The sequence below is a fragment of the Pteronotus mesoamericanus genome, unplaced genomic scaffold (assembly GCF_021234165.1).
Source record: "Pteronotus mesoamericanus isolate MK-2021 breed Mesoamerican mustached bat unplaced genomic scaffold, CSHL_Meso_final contig_82, whole genome shotgun sequence".
NCBI classification, from domain to species: domain Eukaryota; kingdom Metazoa; phylum Chordata; class Mammalia; order Chiroptera; family Mormoopidae; genus Pteronotus; species Pteronotus mesoamericanus.
Window position 1 is genome coordinate 15,069,542 of NW_026555265.1, and position 26,857 is coordinate 15,096,398.

The following is a 26,857-nucleotide window of genomic DNA, read 5'->3' on the forward strand; positions in this document are numbered from 1 at the left end:
TCTTGCCCCTGGCAGTTGCAAAACGCTCAGTAGAGGCACATCTCAGTGGCCCCTTCACTCTCTAGCTGCTCTTCCAACTTTGCCCACTCTGTCTCCAGTCTACTTGCTAGTATCCTTCCTCTCTTCTACCCCATGCCAACATCTCTTTTCCCTTAGAAGGTAGAAGTTTTTATTCCTGCATGGGAGATGTAGCTGAACAAGGTGATTGGCTAACTGTTTTCCAATTCCACCTCATCATGTAGGAAAGGAGATCGGACTTGATGGAGTAACAAGTATAGAAATACAGCAGTCCAGCAATAAAATGAATAGTTACACTGATCTATTGTTTAAAAAATTCCTGTAGACCTGAGCTCAGTGTTACCAAAGTAGATCATCAAATTCTTACTTTTATATTGAAGAAAACAGAAGCTCTTTGGACTAACCCTTATATATCAGGGTTGCTGTGGAAAAAACAAAGACACACACTGTCTACCATCAAGTACTTCAGAGACATGAGTTTAGTTAGGATGTAATTTAATTATACAGTGATTATAAAGAGCCTGGGGAAAATATTTCTTTATTTGGGCAGGGGCACTACCAGATTAAAGGTGCAGTAGGTCCAAATGCTGTTTGTTCCAGCCCTGTGTTTGATTGCAACAATATGAGTATCTTGTCTGCACAGGTGGATTATTAACAGAGGTTATTGGTCTCCATGGCAAATGATTGCACTGAACATAATCTCATTTATGGGAGTGCAAAAAAAAAAAAAAAAAAGGGCTCCGGGTCAGGGAGAATATATAAATATCCATCGCTATCGAGGTTCTGCTATATTTGAGAAGCTGAAGCAACTCCACGGACACAGCTCACAGGCTGATTTGCTTCTCAGGTCCAAAATACGGATTGAATTGGGACATTTACTAGCACCCTCTGGCCGAGAACTTTGAAGAGACACTGTGAGGGAGGCAGTGAAGGGAGTTTTTCCCAGACCTGACCCATACTTCTCCAGCATGTGCACCGGGGGCTGTGCCAAGTGCCTGGGGGGCACACTGATTCCCCTCTCTGTGTTTGGCTGTCTGGCTAACATCCTGTTATTTTTCCCTGGAGGAAACGTGATAGACGACAATGAACACCTTTCGGAAGAGGTCTGGTTTTTTGGAGGAGTATTAGGAAGCGGTGTCTTGGTGAGTAGGAAAGCTTTACAATTCTCCTGGAGATTTTCACCCCGTACTTCTAAAATTGAGCACTTAGTGACCATGAAGATATTTTGTTGCTAACAACAGCCTAAGCATTGCATGATGAAGTCGGTGCCTTAATTTTTCCCTTCTTAATTAGCACCTGACAAGGATGCCATGTCCCCCAAATTTACTAGGTAATTTAAACTTGGACTAGTAGTTCTCATGGATCAATTAAGTTCCAGGAATGAACTAAAGGCCACAGAACTCCTTTATTCTGACAAGACAGGGTGCTGGGGGAGAGGGGAGCAGATGGGTGGAAGTATACTTCCTAGCCAGTTGATTGACTGAAAACCACCCAGAGAAGTAGGTGTCAGTGGATTATTCTTCCACTCATGCATGAAGGATTACTTACTCTTTGTTCCGAATAGGGATTGGGAACTTCTGCTCTAGAGAGACGCTTTTAATAATAATCAAGGACACATTTTTTTTTTTCTTGTCTTCTCCTAACCTACCATCTAAATGGAAATTTAGGGTGTCAGATATTGAAATCTTGTTCCATTGAAATTGTGGTAAGGCCAAATGGCATCTAAATACTCAGAACACTTGTCCACCCCACCAGCCATTCTTTGTTAGTTCCTTTGATTACCACGTCCCATGTCACAGCTGTGGCTCCACACAGAAAGAATGGGTCTTCCTTCACATCTCAGACCTATTCTGAGGTGCTTCTCTTGTTGATAGATGCTCTTCCCTGCGCTTGTGTTCCTGGGCCTGAAGAACAATGACTGCTGTGGGTGCTGTGGCAACGAGAGCTGTGGAAAAAGATTTGCTGTGAGTACCCAGTGCGGCAGGTGCCAGAATTATTCCAGGGTACACTGTCCCCTTGTGTTGGGCATCTTGAGGTAAAGGCAAGTAACCAGCCCCAAACAGGACTCTAGGGACAGGGGTTGAAGGGATAGAGGTGAAATTCTTCCTGTGAATGGGAAGTAACAATAAAAGCCCATTTTAACAAATGAGCGCCCTTTTACTTATAGGGAACGAGTACCATTTTAGAGTTTACAAACAAGCAGGGATGTCCGACCTGGAGAACTGCCTGGTGCCAAATAAAGAATGCAGCCTGGGAAGCAGGGATGGGGACTGGACTTCTCCCTCGGCCAGGAGAGGCCCTGAGAACTGAGACGAGTCATTTCCTTCTCTGGTCCATCTGTAAAGGGGAACCTCCCCTCCCCAGTAGCCCCCTAAGTCCCCGTCCACACCACTGTCAGGTCACTGCCTCAGTGCCCGGCTCTTCCCGCTTCTCCCTGGATTTTGCCTCAGGACTTCTTCCTTCATGCAGCCACCCATCTTTTCGCAGGTGGGCAGAGAGATCAGGCATCATCGTTCTGTGGTGGGTGGAAAGAATTCTGGGATGTAGGGTCGGATCTCATTTCTACAACTGGGCAGGTCTCTGTGCTGCTCTCGGCCTTCCTCTGCTCCCCTGTAATAGGAGTAAGTTGGACTAGAGCAGAATTTCCCACGTTTAGACCACGCTCTGCTGGATGGTACACAGATGTGCTATAGTTTTCAATAACATGGAAAATCATTCTTGTTTTCTCCTTCAACCTTTTGATTCTATCACCAAAAAAAAAAAAAAAAAAAAAAATCTTATTTTGATAGAAAGAAGTCTTGACTATTTTTAACCCCTCATAGTCTCCCTTTCTAACAAAGGAGAACAAGTCTTCAGATCCAAAAATGCAAGCAACATTAATGAAGAATTCATGATATGTTATGTTTGCTAAAGATTCTAGTTTTTTGTTCAGATGATTTGCAGAAAAGTATTAAGAGTTCAATTGTCATTGATATGACAAAGATGAAGGTAGAACTGGAATAACAGTGGGATGATGAGTAAGGCCAGCTCCTCCTGCTCCACTCTCCTGAGGTTTGATTGTCCACCTGAGACTCACAAACCCCAGTGATGAACTATACACACTTACCTTACTTCTTAAAGGGAGAGCTCTTCTGAAAAAAAAAATCATGTCATCATTCTTTGTTACCATATTTGCTCACTTATTCCATCAAAAATATTTATTGAGCACATATGAAGGGCTGAGGCTTGTACATTGCACATGCCACACGGATTTCCACATGAGATCAAAGATCATGCAAAGAAAATGGTCTCTCCTTGGCATCATTTAGAGTCCCAAGTAAGCACCAAGTACTACAATGACCTTTAAATCATCATTTGCAAAGAGATGTAAAATAACCACAACTTGATATAATTATATTGTGTGTTAAATATGATATTTTTAAGTAATTAAATAGGAAGAAATATAAAACTAATTTTCCCTTGAAATGTAATTCTGTTCTACTTCGGAGACTTTGAAGGAATAAGTTGAGGATGAGAATTTGAAAAAAACAGCAATTAAGGAACTTGGATGAAAAGAAAAAAGACTCACTGCTTATAGTTCTACCAGCTCATTCCCTGATGTTGAATAGAGATGAAGATTAGGCCATTAAAACAAGGGGTTTAGTTTGTTTATTTTTATTCTTTGGTTTACATACAAATAGGGTGAAAAATGAATAACATTCAAAGGACTGAGCAAAAACTTTTTTCTAAGTAGATTTATATGAAGTCCAAGACAAAGGCTGAAAAGTCATGTTTTTAAATTTTATTATTATATTTTATCCTCACTTGAGGACATGCTTATTGATTCTAGAGACAGGAAGAAAGGGAGAGAGAAGGGGACAGAAACATAAATGTGAAAGAGAAACATTGATCAATTACATCTTCTACACACCCTGACCAGGGACCAAACCCGAAACCTAGGCATGTGTCCTGACCAGGAATTGACTCCATGAACTTACAACTTATGGGATGATGCTCCAACCAACTGAGCCACACAGGCCAGGGCTCAAAAGTCATGTATTTACAAGTACAATTGAATGTATATGATCTGAAACATTTGATGGGTCCAAGTTGTCCCTCTGAGCTGCCTAAACTACCCCCTCAATCCCACATACCCAGATGTAGATGACACCTCCAAACGACTGCCTGACTGTCCACAGGGCAGTGCCCATCAAACGACCAGACAAGCCAGTCTGGAAGTAAGGCACCAACCACAGTTGCCCTGGAAGAGGGACCACCATGCTCTAGGTGGTCAGCAGAACCATTTCTTGTCTTTGTTTTGTGTGTTTGTAATGAGGTGCTAGCTTTTAAAAATACAGTTCACTAAAAGTATGTATATACCTTACTCTTTTTCAAAAATTAAAACATAACCATGGCAGTCCTGGGCCTGCATTTTGGCACAATGGCCTGCACTGGGCAAGGCTGAGTGAGCCTTTGTTCGGCACCCCTGTTGCACCCCCTAAGAGCCATGGAGCCATGCCACTGCTCTGGAGCCCTGTTTCTGTATCATCCTCAGAGTCTGGAGCAAAGCAATAACCATTTTATAAAGAAAGGTATTTACAAACATTTGTCAGACACAAAGAAAGATGCTGTAGTATAATTTGATCAGTGCTCTAATGCTGAAAAGATTTGAATTATTTTCCAAAGGATCATAGCGTTCTTCTTCAATTGTTTAAGGAACACTGGGCTTCTGTGGAACATTGTTCAATAAACCCTACTGGTCAGAAAGGCCCATGAGCATAAACAGACCAAGCCACGTGCTGGGGGCTCCCTCCTGCTGCTGTCCCCACAACCTCGCCCTCTATCTTTCCCAGGCCCTGCTCTCTCTCTCCTCTCTTGTGCTACGTTTTTCTGGAATGTTCCCCAAAAGTCAGCTGCATCATTCTCTTTTCTTTCCTTTCCTTGGGTAGTAAAACCAGGAACAAGAATCCACTGTAGAAGCAGGATGCGTTGACTGTAGGGCTGAAAAAAAATTCATGCAATCACCTAATTGATAGTTCATGGTGAAACCAGGAAATGGAGACACGCTGTCCACTGAGGCAGAGCAAAAAGGGAGCCCAGCCCCTGGGGTCTCCACTCTTCAAGAAGCTGGACTGAAAGAGGCTGAGGCGAGAGAGCAGGGCACTCCCAAGGTGGGCTTGAAAAACCCTGTCTGCGGTTTGTTTTCTTGTCTCTACCTCTTCCTCCCAACTGGAGGTTCTTCTGCCCTCTAATCCTTTTTAAAAAGTGATCTCTAGGGTCCCATGGGACTGCTAATCAATTTCATCAACTCATTCACGTCAAGTACCTGCTTTCAAAAGAGCCTTTTGAGGACCTTGGCTCAGATCTCTTTAATAATGGGATGAAGGTAGATTGATAAGGAGATATGTTAGGGGCAGGCTCCTATTTCAGCGCCCTTTTAAGGTAGATAAAGGTCCACCCCACCCACAGGCAGGGCCAGAGGGCTGATGGGCTGGTGGCAGGGAAGATGTCCTCAGGTCCTAAAGGAGTGTTTTCATTGGGAGTGATCAGCAGGGCCCCTGGGGATGCCCCTGGTGTGAGCGCTTCTGGAGCGAGCTTCTCAGCTAGTTGGAGGGGTATTTAAGAAGACAGTTCCTTGGAAATGATCATCTTAAAGGCAGAAATACATTTCACAAAACGGTTTTTATGCTGTGAAATGAACCATAGCATGCGCTACCTTTCATAAGGACCCTGCAAGGTTTGGGGGAAGACGTGGTAAGCACAGTGTGCAGGGAAGGGGACAGTGGTACCCGGTGCCCGGGGACTGAGGGCACAAATGTCCTCACTAAATGCTTGTGGGGTGGATGAAGTAAACGAACACTCGGGAGGAATTTCAGGTGATTTCCAAACTTACAGTTCAATTCTCACAGAACCTTTTCAGATAGGCATTAAACGCCTCATTGTATAAATAAGGAATCTGAGACACATGACATTAACTGTCTGACTGCAACCCTCCTCTCTGCCATCTGCCCCCACTTCCCTAGCATGGCCAACGCGGAAAATACAGGACACTAACATTTTAAGGGGGGGGGAAACAGGTAATCTCTATATATCCTATAGTATAATTGCTAAGGAGGAACGTCCTTGCCCACCAGACATGTTTCTGCACATGTTGCTACGACCCAAGTCTCTAAACACCATGTCCCCAAACCTCCCAGTTTTCCTCCCTTCCCAGCCCCCAGTGCCTCTTCCCTCTGGTTCAGCAGACCTCAGCACACACCAGACCCAGGACCCACCATGGATGGGGCAGAAATGGGGTTTGATCCCAAGTGGTCTGCCCCCAACAACCCAACAGAAAGGGAGGTCTTAAAGCTGACAAGTGGTGAATGAGAGGGCGTCTGATTAGACCGCATTTTTATCTTCCAATTCAAGGGAGTGCTTTACAGCATATATATATAAAGAAATTTCTTTATCAATGTGGACAGAACAGGTGTTTTGAACAACCATAAGAGAGCCCATTTACTTCTGTTTTGCTGCTCAGGGTTATGCTTTCTGTATTGTATTTGTATAAAATGTGTATGTCAGAGTATGATAATAAAAATATTACAATATAATAATAACATTTACAAGTTCTTGCTAATGATATGGGAAATTAGTCAAAACTTGAAAACAGGCAAAAGAGAGTTCTGGTTATCCTATCAGTGGAGGGCATTAACTATTATAATAACCCACCTAACTGGGTTATTTTCTAACTGATTTTCTAGAGTACGTCTTTTTGATGCCCTATTCACTATTGATTAGGCAATCGTATAAATTATAGTCTCCCTCAGGCAGGTACTTATTACTGAGCCTTACTTTACAGAATGGAAGTGGAGGTCTCAGAGAGATTAATTTCCCAAGGTCATAAGGGAGTAACCAGGACTCCAACCCAGAATGGTTTGCTTGCAGTTCATGCCCAGGACCACTATAAGGTGGTGTCCCTCTTTAGTGTTCATTCCTTTAGCTGAGAAAAAACCTCTCCATAGTACAAAGACTACAAGGGAAGCTTCCCAGTCCTGGCTCCAAACTTTGGCTTCCCCACTCCTCCTCCCCAGACCCCCCAAAGGTTACCACTGTTCCCAATCCTTGTGTCTTGTTCCAGACATATTCCAGACCTGGTGCCTGTTCACTTTTCAAAAACACCTATTTAGAGAATCTGTCCTCTGACTTACACAACTTGATCTCAACAACTTTTAGCATAAAAAATTTTGTATCTTGAAACACATGATAAATTAAACGTATTCCATACTAGTTTTAAGACTGATGATATCTGATTAGTGAATCTGGCAATTTTTAAACACTTCTGAACCTAAAATTACTTAAAACAAGGTGATATAAGGTGTACCTTGTGTGTTTCATGTGGAAACATTATAAAAAGTACATCTGGGAGAGGTTGTTTTATTTATCTTAAGGTGAGCTATTATTTCAAATTGGAATGTAAAACAGAACCTACCACCTGTAGTTTTATAAAGTTATAGCTTAATGCTATATTTTCTTCAGATCATTTTATAAAGAATTCAAAATTATTGGTGCAATTGAGAGTCACTGTGTTCTTCTCCTCTATTACATTTCCCTCCCTGCTGAGAATAACCATAATCATTGTTGATGTGTGAACATCAAAACCTGTAAAGGATTTTTATAAGTTATTGAAGCCACACTGAGGACATGCCAGAAAGCATGATCTCAAATGCATCAAAGAAGGACCATTTGTAATTTCTCTTACTCATTTGAAAATAAAGAAGGAACATGAGGAAGATTACATGAAGGTTGGGAGAATGCAAGGCAAGGAAATCTGTATGACTGGATTACAGGGTAGTTAACAAGATTTGGTGCTTCCCTGAGGGAAGTTCTACCTCAGAGGGTCTAAAAAAGGCATTTCCAAAGTGTTCACCTAGCTGCCCCAGAGGACGGGTGGGGCTTGGTTAAGGGGAAGATTCGCCTTTTTTAGGCCTGGCGCAAGACTGCCCCTCCCACCCCATGATCTGCCCAGTTAACAATTTATGATGAGATCACCATGTGAAGTTACTTTTAGTTTGATTTGTTGTAGAGCCCCATTTTCAGCCACATCATAAATTCAGTGCAGACCATATTCATGCATTTATTTAAACTTTTAGTACAAAAAAAAAATCCATTTTCAATTGTTCTAAACTATGCTGTCTTGTACAGCAGCCACTGTCCGTGTGTGGCTATTGAGCACATGGAATGTGGTTAATCTAAACTGAGATGTACCCTAACTATAAAATACACACAAGATTTCAAAGAAATATTACAAAAAGAAGAATGTAAAATATGCCATCAGTAATATTTATATTGATTATATGTTAAAATAATAATAGTTTAGATATGTTGAGTTAAAGAAAATATATATAACTTTTTAAAAATTTTAGTAGTGATTACTAGGTAATATTAAATTATATATGTGTAAGAAATTATATACAGGGTAGGGGAAAAAGTAGGTTTATAGTTGTGAGAACACAAAACACAGAGTTTATTCTTGTAATATTACTTATTAATTATTGCATTGTTTTCCATACAAACAACTATAAACATACTTTTGCCTGATCCTGTATGTATATATAACATAATTTTATTTGATGGTGTTTACAGTGAAAACTTTTTGGTAAAAAGAAAAATTATCTCAATAATATTTTAAGTTAACCAGGTTTTCATTTATTTAGACTTTCATAAATACAGAATGTTTACATTTGTACTAAATTTTTGTGTCTGTAAACATTTGCTGGCTAAAATGTTCCAACAGGGATATCTACAGCCTTATTCAGTTCACGTAGCAGTAAAAGCACTAGTCAATTTCTTCTCTCACTACTAACAATAGATGTTAAAATCTTGGGTTGCTTCAACTGAAGAGACCTTCTAGAACCTTCCAACATTTTCTTATGTTTAACACAGAAAACTGAGGCCAGTGAGGTTGGAGCCTGGGTAATGCTGAGAGGGCTGGAAGCCAGGTCTCCTCAGACTTCCAAATACCTTCCTATAAATGCAATCTTTCCTTTTCATTACAGCAATTTTACATACTCTAACATTCTCAATCAGTAGTTTAATAACTTCTGACTAATAATTAGAACTCAAGTCAAGCAAGCAAAAAGATTTTTTTCCCTCATATGCACTTGCTGTTTTATTTCTGTGAGAGAAATAATGTCATTCTCAGGGCAACTTGCACAAAGCAGAGGTTCTGCTGTTAGTGGCAGTATATCATGGGCGTGTGTGTGTGTGTGTGTGTGTGTGTGTGTATTTGAAGGACTGAAGGTACAGGATACTGGGCTGGGAGGGTGGAGACCTCAGTTTGTAATCTAGCTCAGCCACCTTCTAGGCATGTGACTTGAGAAAGTCACAAGGTAAGAGCATGGGCTTTGGAAGCTGTGGCCATGGACTCATCCCAGTCGGGCCACTTTACTATTTGACTTAGAGCAATCATCTTAATTTCTAGTAGTCTCAGTTTTCTGTCTGGAAGATGTACATTACACTACCCACTTCACAGATTTGCTGAGAGGGTTAAAGGACATTATGCGTCCAAGGCTCTTGTGGAATGAAGCTATTTTTATTAGCTAGAAAGTGAGACGATTGCTCTAGATGGTTAATGAGATCTTTTTTACAAAAATATAATTATGAAAATATTTAACCGTTTGCTTAGTGGGAATTCTGACTTTGGATCACATTTAACCATTTTTAAGATGTGAGAAACCCTCCCTTCATAGAGACAATCCACTTGATCGTGAAAGATCACACGTCAACAAATGTTTCAGACCACTCAGAGCTCTGCCCTGAACGACCAGGGAGTAATTTTAGAAGTCACTGACCTGACTCCAAGTTTCAGTGCTGTCCTGGGTCACTCTGGCCATTCCTAGAGGTAGGCCATCTGGGTCTAAGTGATCAGCCACTTGGATGGAGCGCAGAGGTGACTCAGAGACAAAGAACTAGCTAGGAAAGCTCTCTCAGAATTAGAGCAGCATTTCCCTAAGTGTGTTCTTGCAAGAACTGACACACTAAAGAAACTTATAGGTTCCATGAGATTGAAAAACCCTGCAAATTACCATGTATACCCCAATACAAAGCAATAATTAATATGAAATGAACTCTTAGTTTCCCATAAAGAAGTTTCCAAATAAGCTCTTGACTAACGTTAATATATCAGCTTTCAGTGACATATGCCTATTTTAAATCACATGTCATATAAGAAATAAAATTAATATGTTGATTTGAAAACGTGACTTTTACCCCCACTCATATATTTTGAAAATATTCATACTTATGTAATATTAATATCTTTGTTTTCATTAAAGACACTCGTTGAACCATCAAAAGTTTCCCATGGCACCTCTCTTCCATTCTAGTTTGCATATGCACTTTTGTATCCATGTATGGTGTTGTCAGTGGAAATTTTATTCCTTAGCAAATATTAATTCACATAAGGCAAACACCATATTCAAACATCCTTCTTGCAGGTGTATATTAATGATCTCCACAATTGTAAATACTAAGTGTCCTCCTTTAGAATGCCCCTAAAAGGCTTGTTAGTTGTAACAGCAAGTACTATGAATTGTAAGGTCAACTTTCCTAATTAATAAATGTGTCAAAAAAATTTTTTTAGTTAATTTTGTCATCTAGCATTAATTGGGTAGTGTCTGACAAATGTCCTCCCACACTTCAGTTGTTCAAATAAATATTTCAGGAAGTGTCATATTGCCTGATAGATGAAATCAAGGCTCAAATTTAATGCAGTTTCCTCAGTTCTAAGGGATAATCTGAGAGCTAATAATTTCTCTTACATTTCTGTATAAATAGTATGTCTCCTTTCTGAAAGTTCACACGTTAGCATATCACAAAGATTCTTAGAAGTACAATAGGAATAAAGCCTATTTAACTTTATATAATTCAGCAATTTCCAAAATTATTCAAGAAAAGATCCTTTAGAAAAGAGACTACTGTTATAATATGATAAATTTATTAAACAAAATTTTCATTTATTTATGACCTAGATTGTATTCACAAATATTCTTGATAGTGAGAGTGGACTTAGGATACTTTAAACATTAAAATCAAGAAAAAAATCTAAATAATGAGTAATATAAAACCTTAGTCATTTAAAACATCCAACGGGTATTTGTCCAGTGCCTTTGATAAGCCAGGAAGAAGAAAAATTGAATAATGTCCTAGCTAGCTTCAAATAACTGTCCATGGCTTCAAGGAGTTTGTGCTCAGGCTGGGGAAGACAGACATAAAAATCTACACATTTAAGTGTTGCAGGCACTGTGCTGCAATAGAAGTTTAGACAGCCACGTACCTGACACAGGAGGTATTAAGATGGGATTGTTTGATTTTATATATGAAGTCATATAAGGCTTAATAAGGCACATGGGACCAGAGCTCATTATGGAAAGTTGCACCAAAAACACATGTATATATTATATGAACACAAATGCCAACTAAAGAGGAACTCCATTATCACTTAGATTTCAATTGCCCAGACCCATTCAGGTCCTCTTCCCCAAACCCCATTTCCCAAATAATACATTGTGATAAGATTGTTAGTAATACATGCAGAAGAAAGGGAAGTACCTCACATTTAACTTACATTATCACATCTAATTTTCACAACACACCTTTAGATAAGCTTTATCATGCCCATTTTATAGATGGAAAACCTAAGACTCTGAGGAAACATACATTTTGCAGAGTTATCACACAGCAAAAAAGTGGCAATGCTGATATTTCAGCTTGGATCTGCTGACTTTAAAATTTCTGGGCTTCGCAAGTGGCAAACATCTACAGATCCTTTGTAGCTCATACCAAGTGGAAAGGCACAGACAACAGGTGAACTTGGCTTGAACAAGAGCCCTTCCTAAGAGCCACCAACACACCAGCTTCATTACCACAGCAGAGTACCACCCAAACACTTTTACAAAAGACAAAACCAATGGACAAACCAAGCAGACACCAGAACCCAGCTCAAGCAAATCTTGCTTTGTAGGGTCAGCACCTGCATATGGCCCCTTCCCTGTACTGACAGCCAGCCCTCACAGCCTATCAGCCTGAGGGTAAGTCCCTCCAAATGACATTCTAACAGCAGTCAAGGCTCAACTACAATAAGAAAGTTCACACAACCCACACAAGGGACAAACCTGAAGTACCCATCTTAGGTGAGCAGAAAGACCGTCTGTACCACTGGGCCTCATAGCACACCTACTACATAAGGCCACTCTGTCAAGATCAGAAAACTTAGTAACTCTACTTAATACATAGCAACAAACACAGGGAGGCAGCCAAAATAAGGAAAAAAACAAAAAATGTCTCAAATGAAAGGAATAGAACCAAACTCCAGAAAAGGAGCTAAACAAAATGGAGACAACTAATCTACCAGATGTGGAGTTTATAAGTTTATTCAATGATCTCAGCAAGAACCTCAACAAAGAGATAGGAAACCTAAAATGGAGATAGAAAACATAAAAAAGAACCAAAAATAAGGATAAGAATTACAGTGCAGTAAATATATACTTTAAATACATACAGTGTAGTAAAGCCAGGAACATTGTTATTTATTACCAAGTATTATATACCCTATATAACTATGCATTATACTTTTATACGCTGGCAGTGCAGAACATTTGTGTACACTGGCATCCACAAAAATACATGAGGAACGTGGTACACTAAAGGTTGTGAGGCTATGGTATCACTGGGTGATGGGAAATTTTCAGCTTTATTACAATCCTATAGGACCACCATTGTACATGCAGGTCTGTCATTGACCAAGACATCATTATATGGCACATGAATGTGAAATATTAGTAAACTAAACCCAGCAGAATATTAAAAGAGTGATGCATCATTACCAAATAGAGTTTACTTTGGAAATGTAAGGCTGATTCATTATTAAGACTTCTATTAATAAAATTTATCTTAAAGATTAAAAAAAGAACATAAAAAAGAACCACTCAGAAATAAACAATAAAATAATGGAAATAAAGAATACACTAGAAAAAATTAACAACAAATTAGATGAAACAGAAGATAAATCTGTGATTGGAAGACAAAGAAGCAGAAGACATCAAAGCAGAGCAGCAAACAGAAAAGAAATGCAAAAATATGGGTCTTTGGGACAACATGAAGCATACCAGCATTAGCATTATAAAGATCACAGAAGAAGAAAAAGAATAAGAAATTTAAAAACTATTTGAAGAAATGATGACAAAAAACTGCCTTAACCTGAAGAGAAAATAGACATACAATCCCAGAAAGTACAGAGTTCCAAAAAAAATGAACCTAAAGAGGCTTAAACCAAGACACATCATAATTAAAATGTCAAAGGTTATAAAGACAAAGAGAGAATCTTAAAAGCAGTAAAAGAAAAGCAGTTAGTTACCTACAAGGTAGTTCCCATAAGACAGTCAGCTGATTTCTCAGTAGAAACTTTGCAGGCCAGAGGGTTTGGCAGAAAACTTAAAATGATTAGAAGCAAGGATCTAAAACCAACATTACTCTACCAAGCAAAGCTATCATTTAGAATCAAATGACAGAGACCAGATAAAGAGCTTGACAGACAAAAAAAAAAAAAAAAAAAAAAAAGGCTACTGTCAGACTGTTTGAAGTTGTCCCAAAGGCTGCTTACACTATCCTTGTTGTTGTTTTTTTTTAATTATTTTTTCTTCTTGCTGTTCTGACTGGTTATTTTTTACTTCCTTATGTTTCAAATCATTGATTTGATTCTCAGCTTTATCCATTCTACTGTTTTTCCCTGTAAATTGTTCTTTATGTCAATTACTGTATCCTTCATTTCTGACTGGATCTTTTTTAGCCTGTTGAGGTCTTCACTAAGTTTCTTGAGTATGCTTATAAACAATGTTTTGAACTCTGCATCTGATAGATTGTTTACCTCCATTCTGTTTAGTTCTTTTTCTGGAGTTTTGATCTGTTCTTTTATTTGGGCCAAGTTTCTTTGTCTCCTCATTTTAGAAGTCTCCATGTGTTTGTTTCTATGTATTAGGTAGAGCTACTATGTATTAGGTAGAGCTACTATGATTCCCTGTCTTGGTAGCACTGCCTAATATACTAGGTGTCCTGTAGGGTCCAGTGGCACAGTATCCTCTTTCAACCAAGCTGGGTACTCAAGGTGTGCCCTGTGTGGGGGCTGAGTACACTCTCCTCTTGTAGTTGACCTTTGTTGTTGTTGGCAGGTCAATGGGATGGATTTATTCAGGTCAGTCAGCTGCAAGAACTGGCTTTGACCACTGACCACCAACCTCCACCCTCCGTGGAGTGTCAGCTGTGCAGGGTCTGAGCGGTGGTGCTCTGATGTTGTCTTTTGCTGTTAACTGAGTGCAGAGGTTCTGGGGTTTCCTGAATGGTGCAGGTTAAGTTCAGCTCCCACCTGTGTTCTGCCCAGGCCCACCATGTAGGAGGTAAAAGCAATCTGAGATGGCTGCTACTTGCACTGGGTTTGGAGATTCTCAGGGGAAGTCAATCTAGTCTGACTCTTGTTAGTGTCAGGCCCAGGGCCACTTAGCAAGAGGTACAGGGGCTGGGGGCTCACTGAGGCCTACTGTTGCTTGTTTGGGAGGATTTAGGAAGTTGTGAAGCCTAAGCCAAGATCAGCCATTCACATGGAAAAGTCAGTGTTAACCGCTTGGGTGGGGCCATAATTTGGGTGGGACAGAGCCTTAAAGGATCTCCAGGGTTGGGCAAACAGTGTTAGCCAGATTGATGGAGTCTCAGAGATGGCACCTGCCTGCTGGCCCTGTGACTCTCTTGGGGGAGGGCTCAGAAAAGGAACAATGGCCTCTGCCCACCTTTCTGTCTGGGAAAAAGCTGTCCCCCAGCTCTGCCTTGATGCCAGCCACTTCAGTTCCTCCCTGTATGCCGCTGCCGTTCAAGCAGCTACCCCAGTGCTGGAGCGCAGAAATAATGAGTCTAGAAGGTCTATTGTGGGTTCTCTAAGAGGCACTGCCTGGAACTCCAGAAATTCTTCCCCCAACTCAATCCTCACTGGTTTTGTAGCCAGAAGTTATGGAGACTTATCTTCTTGGTACTGGAACCCTGGACTAAGGGGCCTGGTGTGGGGTTGGGACTCCTCACTCCTGAGATATCCCTCCAGAATTTTTTCCACCACACATGGGTATGGTAGCAGGGTGTTCCACCTCTCCACCCTCTTATCAGTCTGATGGATGTGGTTTCTTTAATTCCATAGTTGTTAGACTTCCATTCATCTCAATTTCTGATGGTTTTGAGTGATAGTTTTTCTGTAGTTCAGTCATACTTTTGATGTGGTTGGGTGAGGAGGCGAACCATGTTTACTTATGCCACCATCTTGGCTGGCAGGTCAGGATGAGTTTCCATGGGCTTTATTTATTTATTTATTTATTTATTTATTTTTCATCAGTAACAGACAGCTTTCTTGGATGGCCTCCAGGATTTTTTTTTGTTTGTTTTTCATATGGCATAATTTTTTTTTTATTTTATAATTCAAAAAAAGAGAACTGCTAGTGCAACCTATTTTTTACTAAGTAACCTCTGTCATATAAAAACATTGAAAAGAACTGAAATTGTTGGGCTTCCTTAACCCAAAGAGGAGAAAAGTTTCAGAGGGCAGAAGGAGTGGAGAGTAAATAAATAAGAATATGCTTACTTAAGATATAAAGTGTCCAGCCCTGACTGGTGTGGCTCAGTGGATTGAGTGCTGGTCTGTGAACCAAAGAGTTACTGGTTTGATTTCCAGTTGGGGCACATGCCTGGGTGGCAGGCCAGGTCCCCAGTAGGGGGCATGCAAGAGGTAACCACACATTGATGTTTCTCTCCCTATCTTTCTCTCTCTCCCTTCCCCTCTCTCTAAAAATAAATAAAAGTCTTTAAATATATATATATAAAGTGTCCAAATATTTTAAAGGCTGCTACCACATGGAAGAAATGTTGAACTCAATCTTTTTGACCTTAAGGAATATAAGTATAACCAAAGAGGAGAATTTCCAGACTTCCACTCTTTTCCATAAGCAGAACTTGCTTGCTATATAAGATCACAGAGTGACTTAGACTCTGTGAGGTGTTAGAACAGAAAACATTAAAGATTACTTTCAGTTGTAAAATTTTTTGATTCTATAATAAACTGGTCTTCCATATTACCCTGTAAAGGAGATTCTATACTTAACAAGATTGAAAACCTTGGTTCAGAGATATCAAATCATAATTAGCACTTCAGCCATCAATCAATGTGAAAAAGATACAGGCATGAGATAAAGAAAGGAACATAAGACATCAAATTTCATTCTAGGAGACCCCAGAGTCTCCATTTTCTGTAAATACTGGCTTCTACCCATAATGACCATGCCCAAGAATAGGCTGATTAGGTATGTCGAGGTCAACATAAGGACCACTTTCAGAACCTGGCTGTTTCTCTCCTTCTCTTTCAGATGTTCACCTCCACAATATTTGCTGTGATTGGATTCTTGGGTGCTGGATACTCATTTATCATCTCAGCTATCTCTATCAACAAGGGTCCTAAATGTCACATGAACAATACCGTATGGGACTACCCCTTCCAAAATGGGTAAAGTATATGCTGCAATGCCTGCTTGCCACCACAAGGGGAACAGTCAGATAAATGGCCTAAGGGAAGAAACTGCATACGTCCTGTCATCTTAATTTACAAGTCTCAGGCATGTTGCTCTTTGAGGCAGAGCTGGAATTGGGGGCTGGAGTGAAGTTGCACACGATCTCACCTCTAATCTCACCTCCCAATGCTGTTCTGACAGAGACCAGGATGAATAATGAAAGAGGGCACCTCTGCTGGCCTGAGGGAAGGAGATTTGTGGTGTCTCCACTGGCATCCAAAATTTATTAGCAGACACATGAGACAATTAATAATATTGATAAACAGAGTATTGGGTTCCATTGCAAATCTTATAATAGAAAACAAGAATGATTACTCACTGAACGCAAGTGCTTTCACTTAAACCCAGATGTAACAAAAGCATCTTTAAGGTGCAAACTTATAGCAAACGACATTGGGAACATTATAGATTCTCCATGAGATTTTATGCTGATAGAACTCATTAAAATGAGTTTTCATATTAGAAAGAAAAACTCATATTTTCAAGGTACTTTGTAGTTTATAAAGAGCTTTCTTTTTTTATTTTTTAAGCAAATTTATAATTTAATATCTGTAAAAAACCCAAAAGGTAATTTACTTCCTACCAAGACAGGCATAATAAATTTGACGTGCTCAAAGTCAGTCTGCTAGTTGTGGGCATAGGCAGGATGTCCAGGCTTGGTTTTTTCATATTACAACTCTTCATGTATTGCACATTATTCTGTGATAGACACTACCATATATGTTATTTTATCTACTCCTCATGACAACTAACCCATCCATTAATAAGTATCAGATTAGAGAGTTTTAATAATTTTTAAAAATGAAGTAAACTTTGCAGGCAAGCAGGAACATTTCAGAATTCTCTACCATCTCTGTTCACTGTATGGCTTGATAAGGCTCTAGAGGGATGTTTAAACACCTGAACATCTGCACAGTGGCTTCAAACTATCGTATGATCAAAAAGTGCTTTATAGGGTTGTATTACAAAACCATATATACTACACCTTCCAGGCGATTTATAGGGTAAGAGTGGTTTTGACTATTCATGGTCTTTTTCCCTTGTGCCTTGACCTTAGAATTGCAAGTGCACTTTCTACTCAGGGAGTGAAACATGGCCCGATTGGCAAAGGACAGCATTCAGGAGGGTGGATTCAGGTGGAGGGCTTCTCACTGCATCCTCTGGCACCTGGAATACTTTCTCAGTGTTCCGTTGTCTTCTACGTCCTGCGTCCTACCTTCTGAGACAAGAACACCCACTCTTTTTTGACCTAATCTTCCACTGCCAGCTCCAAACCTTTCCTCAGACTGCAGAGGGCCATCTTGCATTTCAGCTAACGAAGAGCTTTCACCCACAAGGTTTCATTCAATCCTCCCAAAGAGCTTGTAGGATTATCTGTCCTTCAGAGGAGATAGCTGAAGCCCAGAGAGTTGACAGTGATTTACCCAAAAGGATACTGTTTCTTAATGACTGGAGCTCAAATCCAAATTTTCTGACTCCAAGTCACAATGCTTTATCTTTTTCATTTTATTTATTTATTTATTTTTAGAGAGAGGGGAAGGGAGGAAGAACAGAGGGAGAGAAACATTGATGTGCGAGAGAAACACATATCAGTTGCCTCTTCTACGTGCCCCAATTAGGGACCAAGCCCTCAACCTAGGCATGTGCCCTCATGGAGAATCAAACCAGTGACCTTTCACTTTGCAGGACAACACCCAACCAACTGAGTCACACTGGACAAGGCACAGTCCATTATCTTGACCACAATTCATATTGATTGCCACTATCTGCTTTTTTGTATAGATTCCACCTAGCAAAGCTCCAGCCTGTTTTACAAGGCCATGGAATTTTCTTATCCATTGTATCCCAGCGTATGAGCATTGCAGCAGTTATCGACATAGCTGTAATCCTAACACACGTACACAGCTGCTTAGGAAGCAGAAAAGAGTAATCATTGTATGAGCCCAAACAAAAAAACTCAAGACAGCTGCCACTCTTTCCTTATCACTAAATGGCAGCTGTGGCAGCTGCTTCTCCCTCCTCTTCCTCTTCCTCCTCCTCCTGTTAATGATTAACGGCTAAGTATTTTACACAAATTACCTCAATTAATATTCCTAATAAATCTGAATCTGAGAAGAATTCTTATCTGTGAGGTAGAAAAATAAAGTTTAAGAGGCTAATTTGCTGAGGGTTCTCCAGCTATTAATTAATAGGAGAATTAATAAGCAAACAAACAAAATAAAAACACCTGGCAATACCCTCCTTCAGTCTGAAGCTTGTCCCAGCACGACGCAAAGGAAGACAGGCGTGCTCCCTGCTTGAACGAGCGCTGGGTGGCAACACAGGTCAGAGCCTCAATGCAGAAAGGGGTGAAATGGAGGAGTGCGAGAAAAACTTCCTTAAGGCAGTGACATAGGTTGGTTTCAGAAGATGAGAAATGTGCCTTCTAGGAGGGAGGGGACGTGCATTTCAGGCAGAGAGAAGAACAAGCCCTGAAGCAACTGAGAAAAGGCCCGAGATGCTCAGAGAACGGCTGGAAGCTCAGGGTGAATGTAGGGGAGGGGGGAAATGGGGGCACCACACGAAGGGGGTGACTGAGAGGTAGGCTGGACCTTCAGGACATCAGGGAACAGCAGAGGACTTCAGGCAGGACATGACCACTTAGGAATTTCAGGATGATCACAATGGTAGCAACATGGAGAACGAACAAAAGGGCTCCATAACTGGACATTGGACTAACAATCCAGATAAGATCATGAGCATCCGCATGACAGTGGAACTGGGGCTCAGATTGCAAAGATTCTGGGATCATCAGGATTCCGCGTGATGGGGAGAGAATCAAGGGGGACTCAGATTTCCAGCTTGGGACACAGGATGTGGGGCTCTTCAGTGATGCAGAATTTCACCCTGCATTTCTCAGAAGTGTTTGTTTGTGTTCATGTTAAAGGAGCAAAGACAGTTTACATTTTCTGTCATGGGAACCATACTAAAGAGGCATCCTAAAGAAGGAAAAAGAAACTAAGATACTTTGAGATACTCCCTCTTGGCTTCCTTTGAAGTAAGATCTCTTCCCATCCAAGGTCTTCCTTTCTGAGACAATTGGCCACCTCTACTTTCACCCTGAGCCACTGAAAAGGAAGCAGCTTGCACAGGGCATGGGGACAGCTGTGTGAGGGAAAACTGGAGGAAAGGCCAAGGAAATTCAGCAGCGGGGGCAGGACAACGGGCATAGCCAAGCACAGCACTCCCTGGTCAGACTGGAGCCCTCCTTGCTCCCTGAGGAAAAGGTGGGGAGAGCGTTCTCCCACCAAATCACAGGGCTGAATTCAGTTAAATGATCTGCCTGTGGACTTTCAGTTAACCCCATCTGCATTTGCACTTCAAAGATTACTTATGAGCAAGGAACCTCATAAGCTGCTTGTGAAAACATTCCCTAGAGCTAAAAAACACACCCATATCAATAAGGTGAGATGGGACTACATCAACTGTTCCCAGCTCGCTTGAAGCAGGAAAAACATGCAGATGTTAAAAACTGTCTTTGCCCTTGGCCTGACTAGTCTTAGGCTCCCAACAAACCTCAGCAGATACTGACAGATGTGCCTTTGGGCCATGAAGTCCTGTCTCAGCTCTTTCTCTGTAAAGGGGGGTAACCAAAAGATCTGTTTCACAAGCTCAGGCAGGAATGAAATAACATGATGTATGTAAAGCACTCAGCACAATTACTGACACATAGTCCTTGCTACACTTTCAGCATTATTATTCATTTTTATGAATACAACTCATTGCTATAAATGGAATTTCGTACTATGCTTTAGAACTTTCTAAAATGTTATGCTTCATTAATAAATTTGTGATTTAATTTGAATATTTTCAAACACTCACATAAAGACTCAAAGAGAATGATCTCTTTATCATAGTATAAGTAAACCTTGATTGTCACACTACAATAGATGTATTTGAATTATTTCTTCAATAGATCATATTTTAAATATACTAAGCAGATACAATTAGTTGAACAAAGGGATTTGTGTAATGGTGAGGAGCATTGGCTTTGGAGTCAGACAGGCTTTAGGTCAAACCCAGGCACTTCCATTTCCAGCCTCAACTTTTTAATCTGCATTCAGAATCTGTAGGCTCATTCACCCAGTGACTGTTCCCTGAAGGTAACTCTCTGCCAGGCATTGTCCAAGGGGAGCAGCACCTCCCGGTCACACCGGAGAGGGTGATGTGAAGCAGCTGCCCAGAACACGGGCAGGTCGCAGTCCCTGAAAGCAGCCGCTGGTTACTGAAACTGCATGTGCTGGAACTGGGGACAGACACAGGGGACATGGCCCTGCCCTCGTGAGTGTCAAGTCCCAAAGAGGAGACAGACAGAAGGCCAGCCGGTGACACGGAGTGCTGGGAAGCACACAAGGGAAACCAAAGGCAGCTCAAGGCAGGAGGAGCACCAGCAGTCTGTCCCGGAGGAGGAGGTGGCACCTGGATTAGCCCCACAGAGGAGCCAGGCTGAGCATCCAGCCTCCCCTGCTCCTTCCTTCAGCTGCAGGGAGTGAGTTGCGGGAAATGCACAGCTCTCTGGGCCGATGTTGACAGGATCACTGCAGCTCGGGTGGAAAGGCCCTGCACAAGAACCCGGATGCTCAGTAAACTGCCTGGAAACTGCCCCAGCTCCCCTTGCTTCACAGACTATGGGGCAGGATTAGCCCCCAGGGCCACGAGATAGGAGAGCCCCTCTCACCAGGGCACGGCAGTCATCGTCGGGATCTCTGAGACGCTCAGACCTGCGAGTTCAGGGCAGAGAAGAAGGGCCTGGAGCAGCCATCCGTGGTGGTTTGTGGGGCCTGAGGCAGCAGCGGGAGTGGGGCTGAGCCCTGCTCCAGGCGCCAAGCTCAGTCCTGGCTGCCAAGGTCCCGCTTGAGCGTTTTACTAATCTCACCGCCAGGAGACGCTGTCATCCCGCCGCTGCCCACGCTGCAGGGGAGGGAAAGAACTCGGCGCTGCCTATCGCTTCACCTCAGGGGCTTTCCTTTACCAAATGTGCCTGGGAAATGGTGTCTCTCCATAACGCTTTATCATCAGCAAGTTGAAAATCTGTGTAGATAGATACACAGGAAAATACAAGGAAAAATGCAGAGCAGAAAGATGAGTGTTTTACAAATAATAACTACTGAAGAGAGGCCTTGCACAACAATTCGTAAGGGATATTGTCTCCGGGAATTCTCACAATTGAGAGGTTGTTTTTAGCCTATGGTATAGATAATGAAACTGATACTGTGCCAGGGAGAGGGATGGGGGGCATAAGTAATTTGTATGAGGAATTCACAGATAGTAAGATGAATCCTTGCACTCAAACCCAAGTCTATCAGAAGTCAAAATACCAGGTTCTGTCCTGTAGACCAGGCAGCTCAGATTAAGTGAAATTATAACAATACTAGCACTCATTGAGCACTTACTATATGCTAGGCACGGTCCTAATCTCTTTCCTAGTATGAACTCATTTAGCCCTCACAATAACTCCATGTTTCCATAGATGATGTCATTCCCATTTTATAGGTAAGTCACGCAGCTAGTGCGTAGCTAAACCCTGTGCTCTTGTGGAAAGGTGAATCAATGCTATAAACAGTCTTTTATTTTTTAAATCAAGAGCAAATGCTCACTCCCTTGTTCCTCTGACTGTTAAATGCCAAGGCATCTTCCATCACTGCAAAGATTTTTCAAATTTTAACACAAAATATATTGAAATAAGTGTGTACTGATTACTAAAGAATTTATCAGAAATGAGGGTCATCAAAAAGATCTAAAAACAATAAGGTGGATGTTGATTTAGGAGCCACATGCAGACAGAGGTTCGCATTGAGGCCTTGAGAGGATAGTGGGGGCATAAGGAAAGGGGGGAAAGGCCAATTTGTGGCTCTAAGAATGAGAGAAGGAATAATAATAACCCAAAAGATTGACCCACTTTCCTGTGCTTTTTGTTGAAGACAGCAGGGTACACATTTCTCCTTCATAGCATGTCGTCCTTTATATGCAGTGGATTCCTAATACACAGAATTTATAAATATTTTATAGTGCTACTATTTCAAAGTTTTTATAAATTATATATTAAAGCAGATTATTTAGTGCTTTTAATTAATTAAATATTTTTGTATGCGGAATTCCCACATGTAAGCAAAATATAGTTGAGTCAAATTAAAAATTTGGCTAGAATTAGGCCTTTAAAAAAAAATCAAGCTCTTCCCTTTAACTGTATGACACAATTGTATGTTGCATGGCTTCAGATGACCACTAGATGTGAAAGAATTTTGTCAAAAGTCCAAGTGGTCCCGAATGACAACAGGTGAGAGAAAGCCCAGGAACATTTGTGTCTTCATTTTCCTGGCTCCCTATTAGATATTGAATTTATCCATTCTTTTAGTCAGCTCACAAAAATCACTCTGTAACATGTAGCTATGTGACTGAGGGGCAAGTTACTTAACCTCTCTGTGCCTCAATGTCTTTATTTGTGAAGACATCTTCTATTTATTATAGAAGAAAAGCTCCATAAGGTTTCTTTCTTCCTTATTTTAATTGATGAGGGAGAGAGAGATTTGTTGTTCCACTTATTGATGCATCCATTGGTTGATTGTTCTAGGTGCCCTGACTGGGGATCAAACCCACAACCTTGGTGTATCAGGACAATGCTGTAACCAACTGAACTACCCAGTCAGGGCCAAGAACCATAAAGTTTCTATAAGAAATAAAATAGTGAATATGTGTAAAATGTTTGGAACAGGGTCTAAAACATAGCATATAGTCTATAAAAATGTTAAGCATTGTTTTTAAAAAGTGTTGTTATCATGGGATTTTTTTTCCCTTATTGAGCTTATTTTTTTGGATGGAAAGTATTGCAAAAAAAAATTATTATGGTGACTTTGTAGCCTAGAGTATTGGTTATGTTTTATAGATGTCTCCTTCTTTTCCATGCTCCCTACAGGGATTACCTCAGTGACAAATCCTTATGGGACATATGCAAGGAGCCTGCGAATGTGATTCCCTGGAATCTGACCCTCTTCTCCATCCTGCTGGTCATAGGGTTGATCCAGATGCTTCTCTGCGTCATCCAGGTGGTCAATGGCCTCCTGGGGACCCTGTGTGGAGACTGCCAGTGTTGTGGCTGCTGTGGGGTAAGCTGAGGTCTTTGTCCTTACTGCTCAGAATGAGGAAGCCAAGGCTGACCTGCAGTGTTGGTGGAATGACATGGTACAGAGGGAGGCAGCTACAGAAAACCAGAGCTGGGCTGAATAGTCCAGGCAGTCCCCTCCATCAACCTAGGGAAATGGTGACACTGGGTCCCTAGAACCCAAAAATTCTTTCTGTGCACATTAACAAACTCCAGCTGAAGGTGAGCAAAATTTTTAGTCTCACACCCAGTTGACCGTAGTCCTGGAGGCAAAGGACTGCATACACATATGGAAATTTACGATAACGTTACGTGAAAATCCCAGGGAATGACCGTTTGTCAAATGCACCTATTGTCCACAGTAACACACCACTCGCTGGCCTGAAATATTCTCACCATTTCCTAACCTGAGCTACATGGTAGGTTAAAGTTACCAAGCAACATACAAAACACACTTCAGGGTATTTTCTTTTCTACAACCCAAATAGTAAATGATAGTTGTTTGTGAGTAAGAAGACTTTCATTTTCTCTTTCTTTCCACTTTATATTATTCAATAAAGGTTTAACAATTATATATTTTAAAGTATAAAAAAGTAGCCCTGGCCAGGTAGCTCAGTTGGTTAAAGCATCGTCCTGATATATCAAGGTTACAGTTTTGATCTCCAGTCACGGCACATACAAGAATCAACCAATGAATACATAAGTAAGCGGAACAACAAAGTGATGTTTCTCTCTCTCTTCCCCCCTTCCTTTCTTCTCTTTCTCTTAAAAAAAAAAATTTTAAAAGTAAATAAAAAATAAAATAAAATATAAAAAAAGTAAACAAAAAGTTCCAAAAATCTACCATTAAATGCATGTCTTACAAATTTGTTGACCATTGGTGGGGTTTTTTTGCTATAAATTTTCAATCTATTGTGTTGTATTTAAATTTTTTGGTCAGTAAACACAATTGGAGAGGAAATAAAACTACCAGTGATTCATCAAAATTATTTTTAGAATAACAGTAAGAATATTAAGCATTTATAGCTTGTGATTCCTCCTAACTTAATTCTTGCTTTCTAAATCAGCTAATTCATTTTAAACACTGGTATTATTTCTTTGTTTTGCTTTCAAAGAAGACAGTTATACTTTTTAGCTAGTTAGCAAATTTTCATTGCAAGTTTAGGAATTAAAACCGCTCTTTGAATATAAAATAGTAGTTTACTAAATCTGAGGATTATCTAAAAATTTTTAAACATACCCATAAACATCAGTACATTGACTCTTTTCAGTGAATTCATCTATTCACATACCATATTTAAACAATTTTAATGAATAAATCACTTGATAGTCAAATGACAATAAATGGTGAATGAACTCTGCTGGAATTCCCTTCCTCCCTCCCTCCCTCCCTCCCTCCCTCCTTCCCTCCCTTCCTTCCTTCCTTCCCTCTTTCCTTCTTCAACTTTCTATTTGGAAAACTTCAAATCTGTGTAAACTTTAAAAGTACAGTAAATGAACACCACCTGGTAAGGATTCCTTTTTTGTTGCTCGCTTTTCTCTCACAAAGCAGGTCAGCATTCCTCTCCTAGGAGGACCCTGTGAAAAGACACAGGCTCTGGGTAGCTTTTTAATAGCTGAGTCACCCACGCAAGCTGCCTAACTTCTCAGAGTCGTAGTCACCCCAACCACCTTTGTCGAACTTCTGTACGGAGTGAACAGATCAGCATTCACTCGGGCAGAAAATATTTATGGAGAGGTTCCTGAGCCTGCCACAATCCTAGAATGAAGTAATAGGTAAAAACATGCAATAGATAAAAACATGCTTTAAATTCAAGCTATGACCTGGGATGGATGTCAGCTCTGCAGTCTTGGCCAAGGTCTTGGTCTTGGTCAGTTGCCCTCATCTGTTTTTTTGTAAAAAGGTTATTGTTAAACCAACTTCCTAAGGTTGCTGACTGAGTGTCTCTCATGGGGTGATTAAAATACATTCACTTGAACAGCTAGAAGGCTCAGTACATTGTACTGATTGTTATTTACCAAGAGCCTGAAAAATAGTAAGGCATCTCCCAGAAAAAGAACACGACCTCTGGGTTAAACCTCCCTGGGTTCAAATCCTGGCTCCTCTGCTTAGCTGTGGCTTTGGAGACACCAATTGAACTCTATGTGCCTCTTATAGAAGTTATATTTAATAATAAATGATGCAAAGTAAAATAAATCTTAAACTCCTATAACCTAAAAGTAGTTGTTAGAGATTAAAGCTCTGGAAAAAAGTCAGAATAGTGTAGAAAACATTCAAGAAGTAACCAATAAGGGAAGGGAGGAGGGAAGGAAGAAGTAAACAAAAAAATGATGTCCTAACTACTTAACTTTTTCTACCTTCTAGGGAGATGGACCAGTTTAAACTTCTCCAATGACCTTCTTGAACTGCAGTGGCACATGGGAAGACATGTTAAACTTAACCTTCTCTCCTTGAGGTTGTCAGTTTCTATCTGTGTCCAAACTGTCAAATCTTAGGGAGGGCACAGTTATTCTTTCTCCTTTCCAACCAGCTTAGATCAACTTGGTGTTTGTGTTAGCTTCAAATAACAAAACAGGTTGCCCACTTATGTTATATTCATAAATCTTTCAAATTTGCTTCCTTTTAGAATTAAACAACAGATAAAAAGCTTATTTTTCACAACTTTTTCTTTAAGAATGAAAAATAGATGTCATGTACTGCCACTCTGCTTCTTTGTATAGGCAGGTGTTTATGTCTCTGGAAGTTTTCTATAACTCAGAGGAAGAAAGCACATGAAAAATCAGAAACTAAGGCCAATTTTTGTTGTCAAGATTTATGGGAAAAAGGAATGATTGATGTCATAAATATATTTTTTATTTTTAGCTAACATGTTTGAATTAATTATGACTACCCTCTTGAGTAATGGTTTCCTTATGTATATTAAATTAAAACCATCATTCAGTGGTAATATAATAAAGGTAGTTTGTGTTTTGCGAAAGAGGGGCAAAAAAGGCTGAATGCATAAGACCTACTTTTCACCTTTACAAATGCTCCCTTTGATCAAATATAAAACAATGTTGTTACTGTTGATTTTGATAATAACTTGTC

General features: G+C 40.4%; 1 protein-coding gene across 1 annotated transcript; it reads left to right on the forward strand.

Moving 5' to 3' along the window:
- The first annotated feature begins 762 nt into the window (after nt 1-762).
- Nucleotides 763-26,747, forward strand: LOC129079919 (transmembrane 4 L6 family member 4). Its single transcript, XM_054585192.1, has 5 exons — nt 763-1,160; nt 1,893-1,982; nt 16,431-16,567; nt 23,584-23,773; nt 26,135-26,747. The coding sequence occupies exons 1-5, from the start codon at nt 987-989 to the stop codon at nt 26,150-26,152; spliced, it is 609 nt and encodes a 202-aa protein (XP_054441167.1). The 5' UTR covers nt 763-986; the 3' UTR covers nt 26,153-26,747.
- Nucleotides 26,748-26,857: the final 110 nt, after the last annotated feature.

What these genes read in the sequence shown, in the direction of transcription:
- LOC129079919 (XM_054585192.1), top strand. Translation starts at nt 987, where the DNA reads ATGTGCACCGGGGGCTGTGCCAAGTGCCTGGGGGGCACACTGATTCCC. An exon ending in TATTAGGAAGCGGTGTCTTG is followed by an intron (nt 1,161 to 1,892) that starts GTGAGTAGGAAA and finishes TCTTGTTGATAG; the next exon opens with ATGCTCTTCCCTGCGCTTGT. An exon ending in GCTGTGGAAAAAGATTTGCT is followed by an intron (nt 1,983 to 16,430) that starts GTGAGTACCCAG and finishes CTTCTCTTTCAG; the next exon opens with ATGTTCACCTCCACAATATT.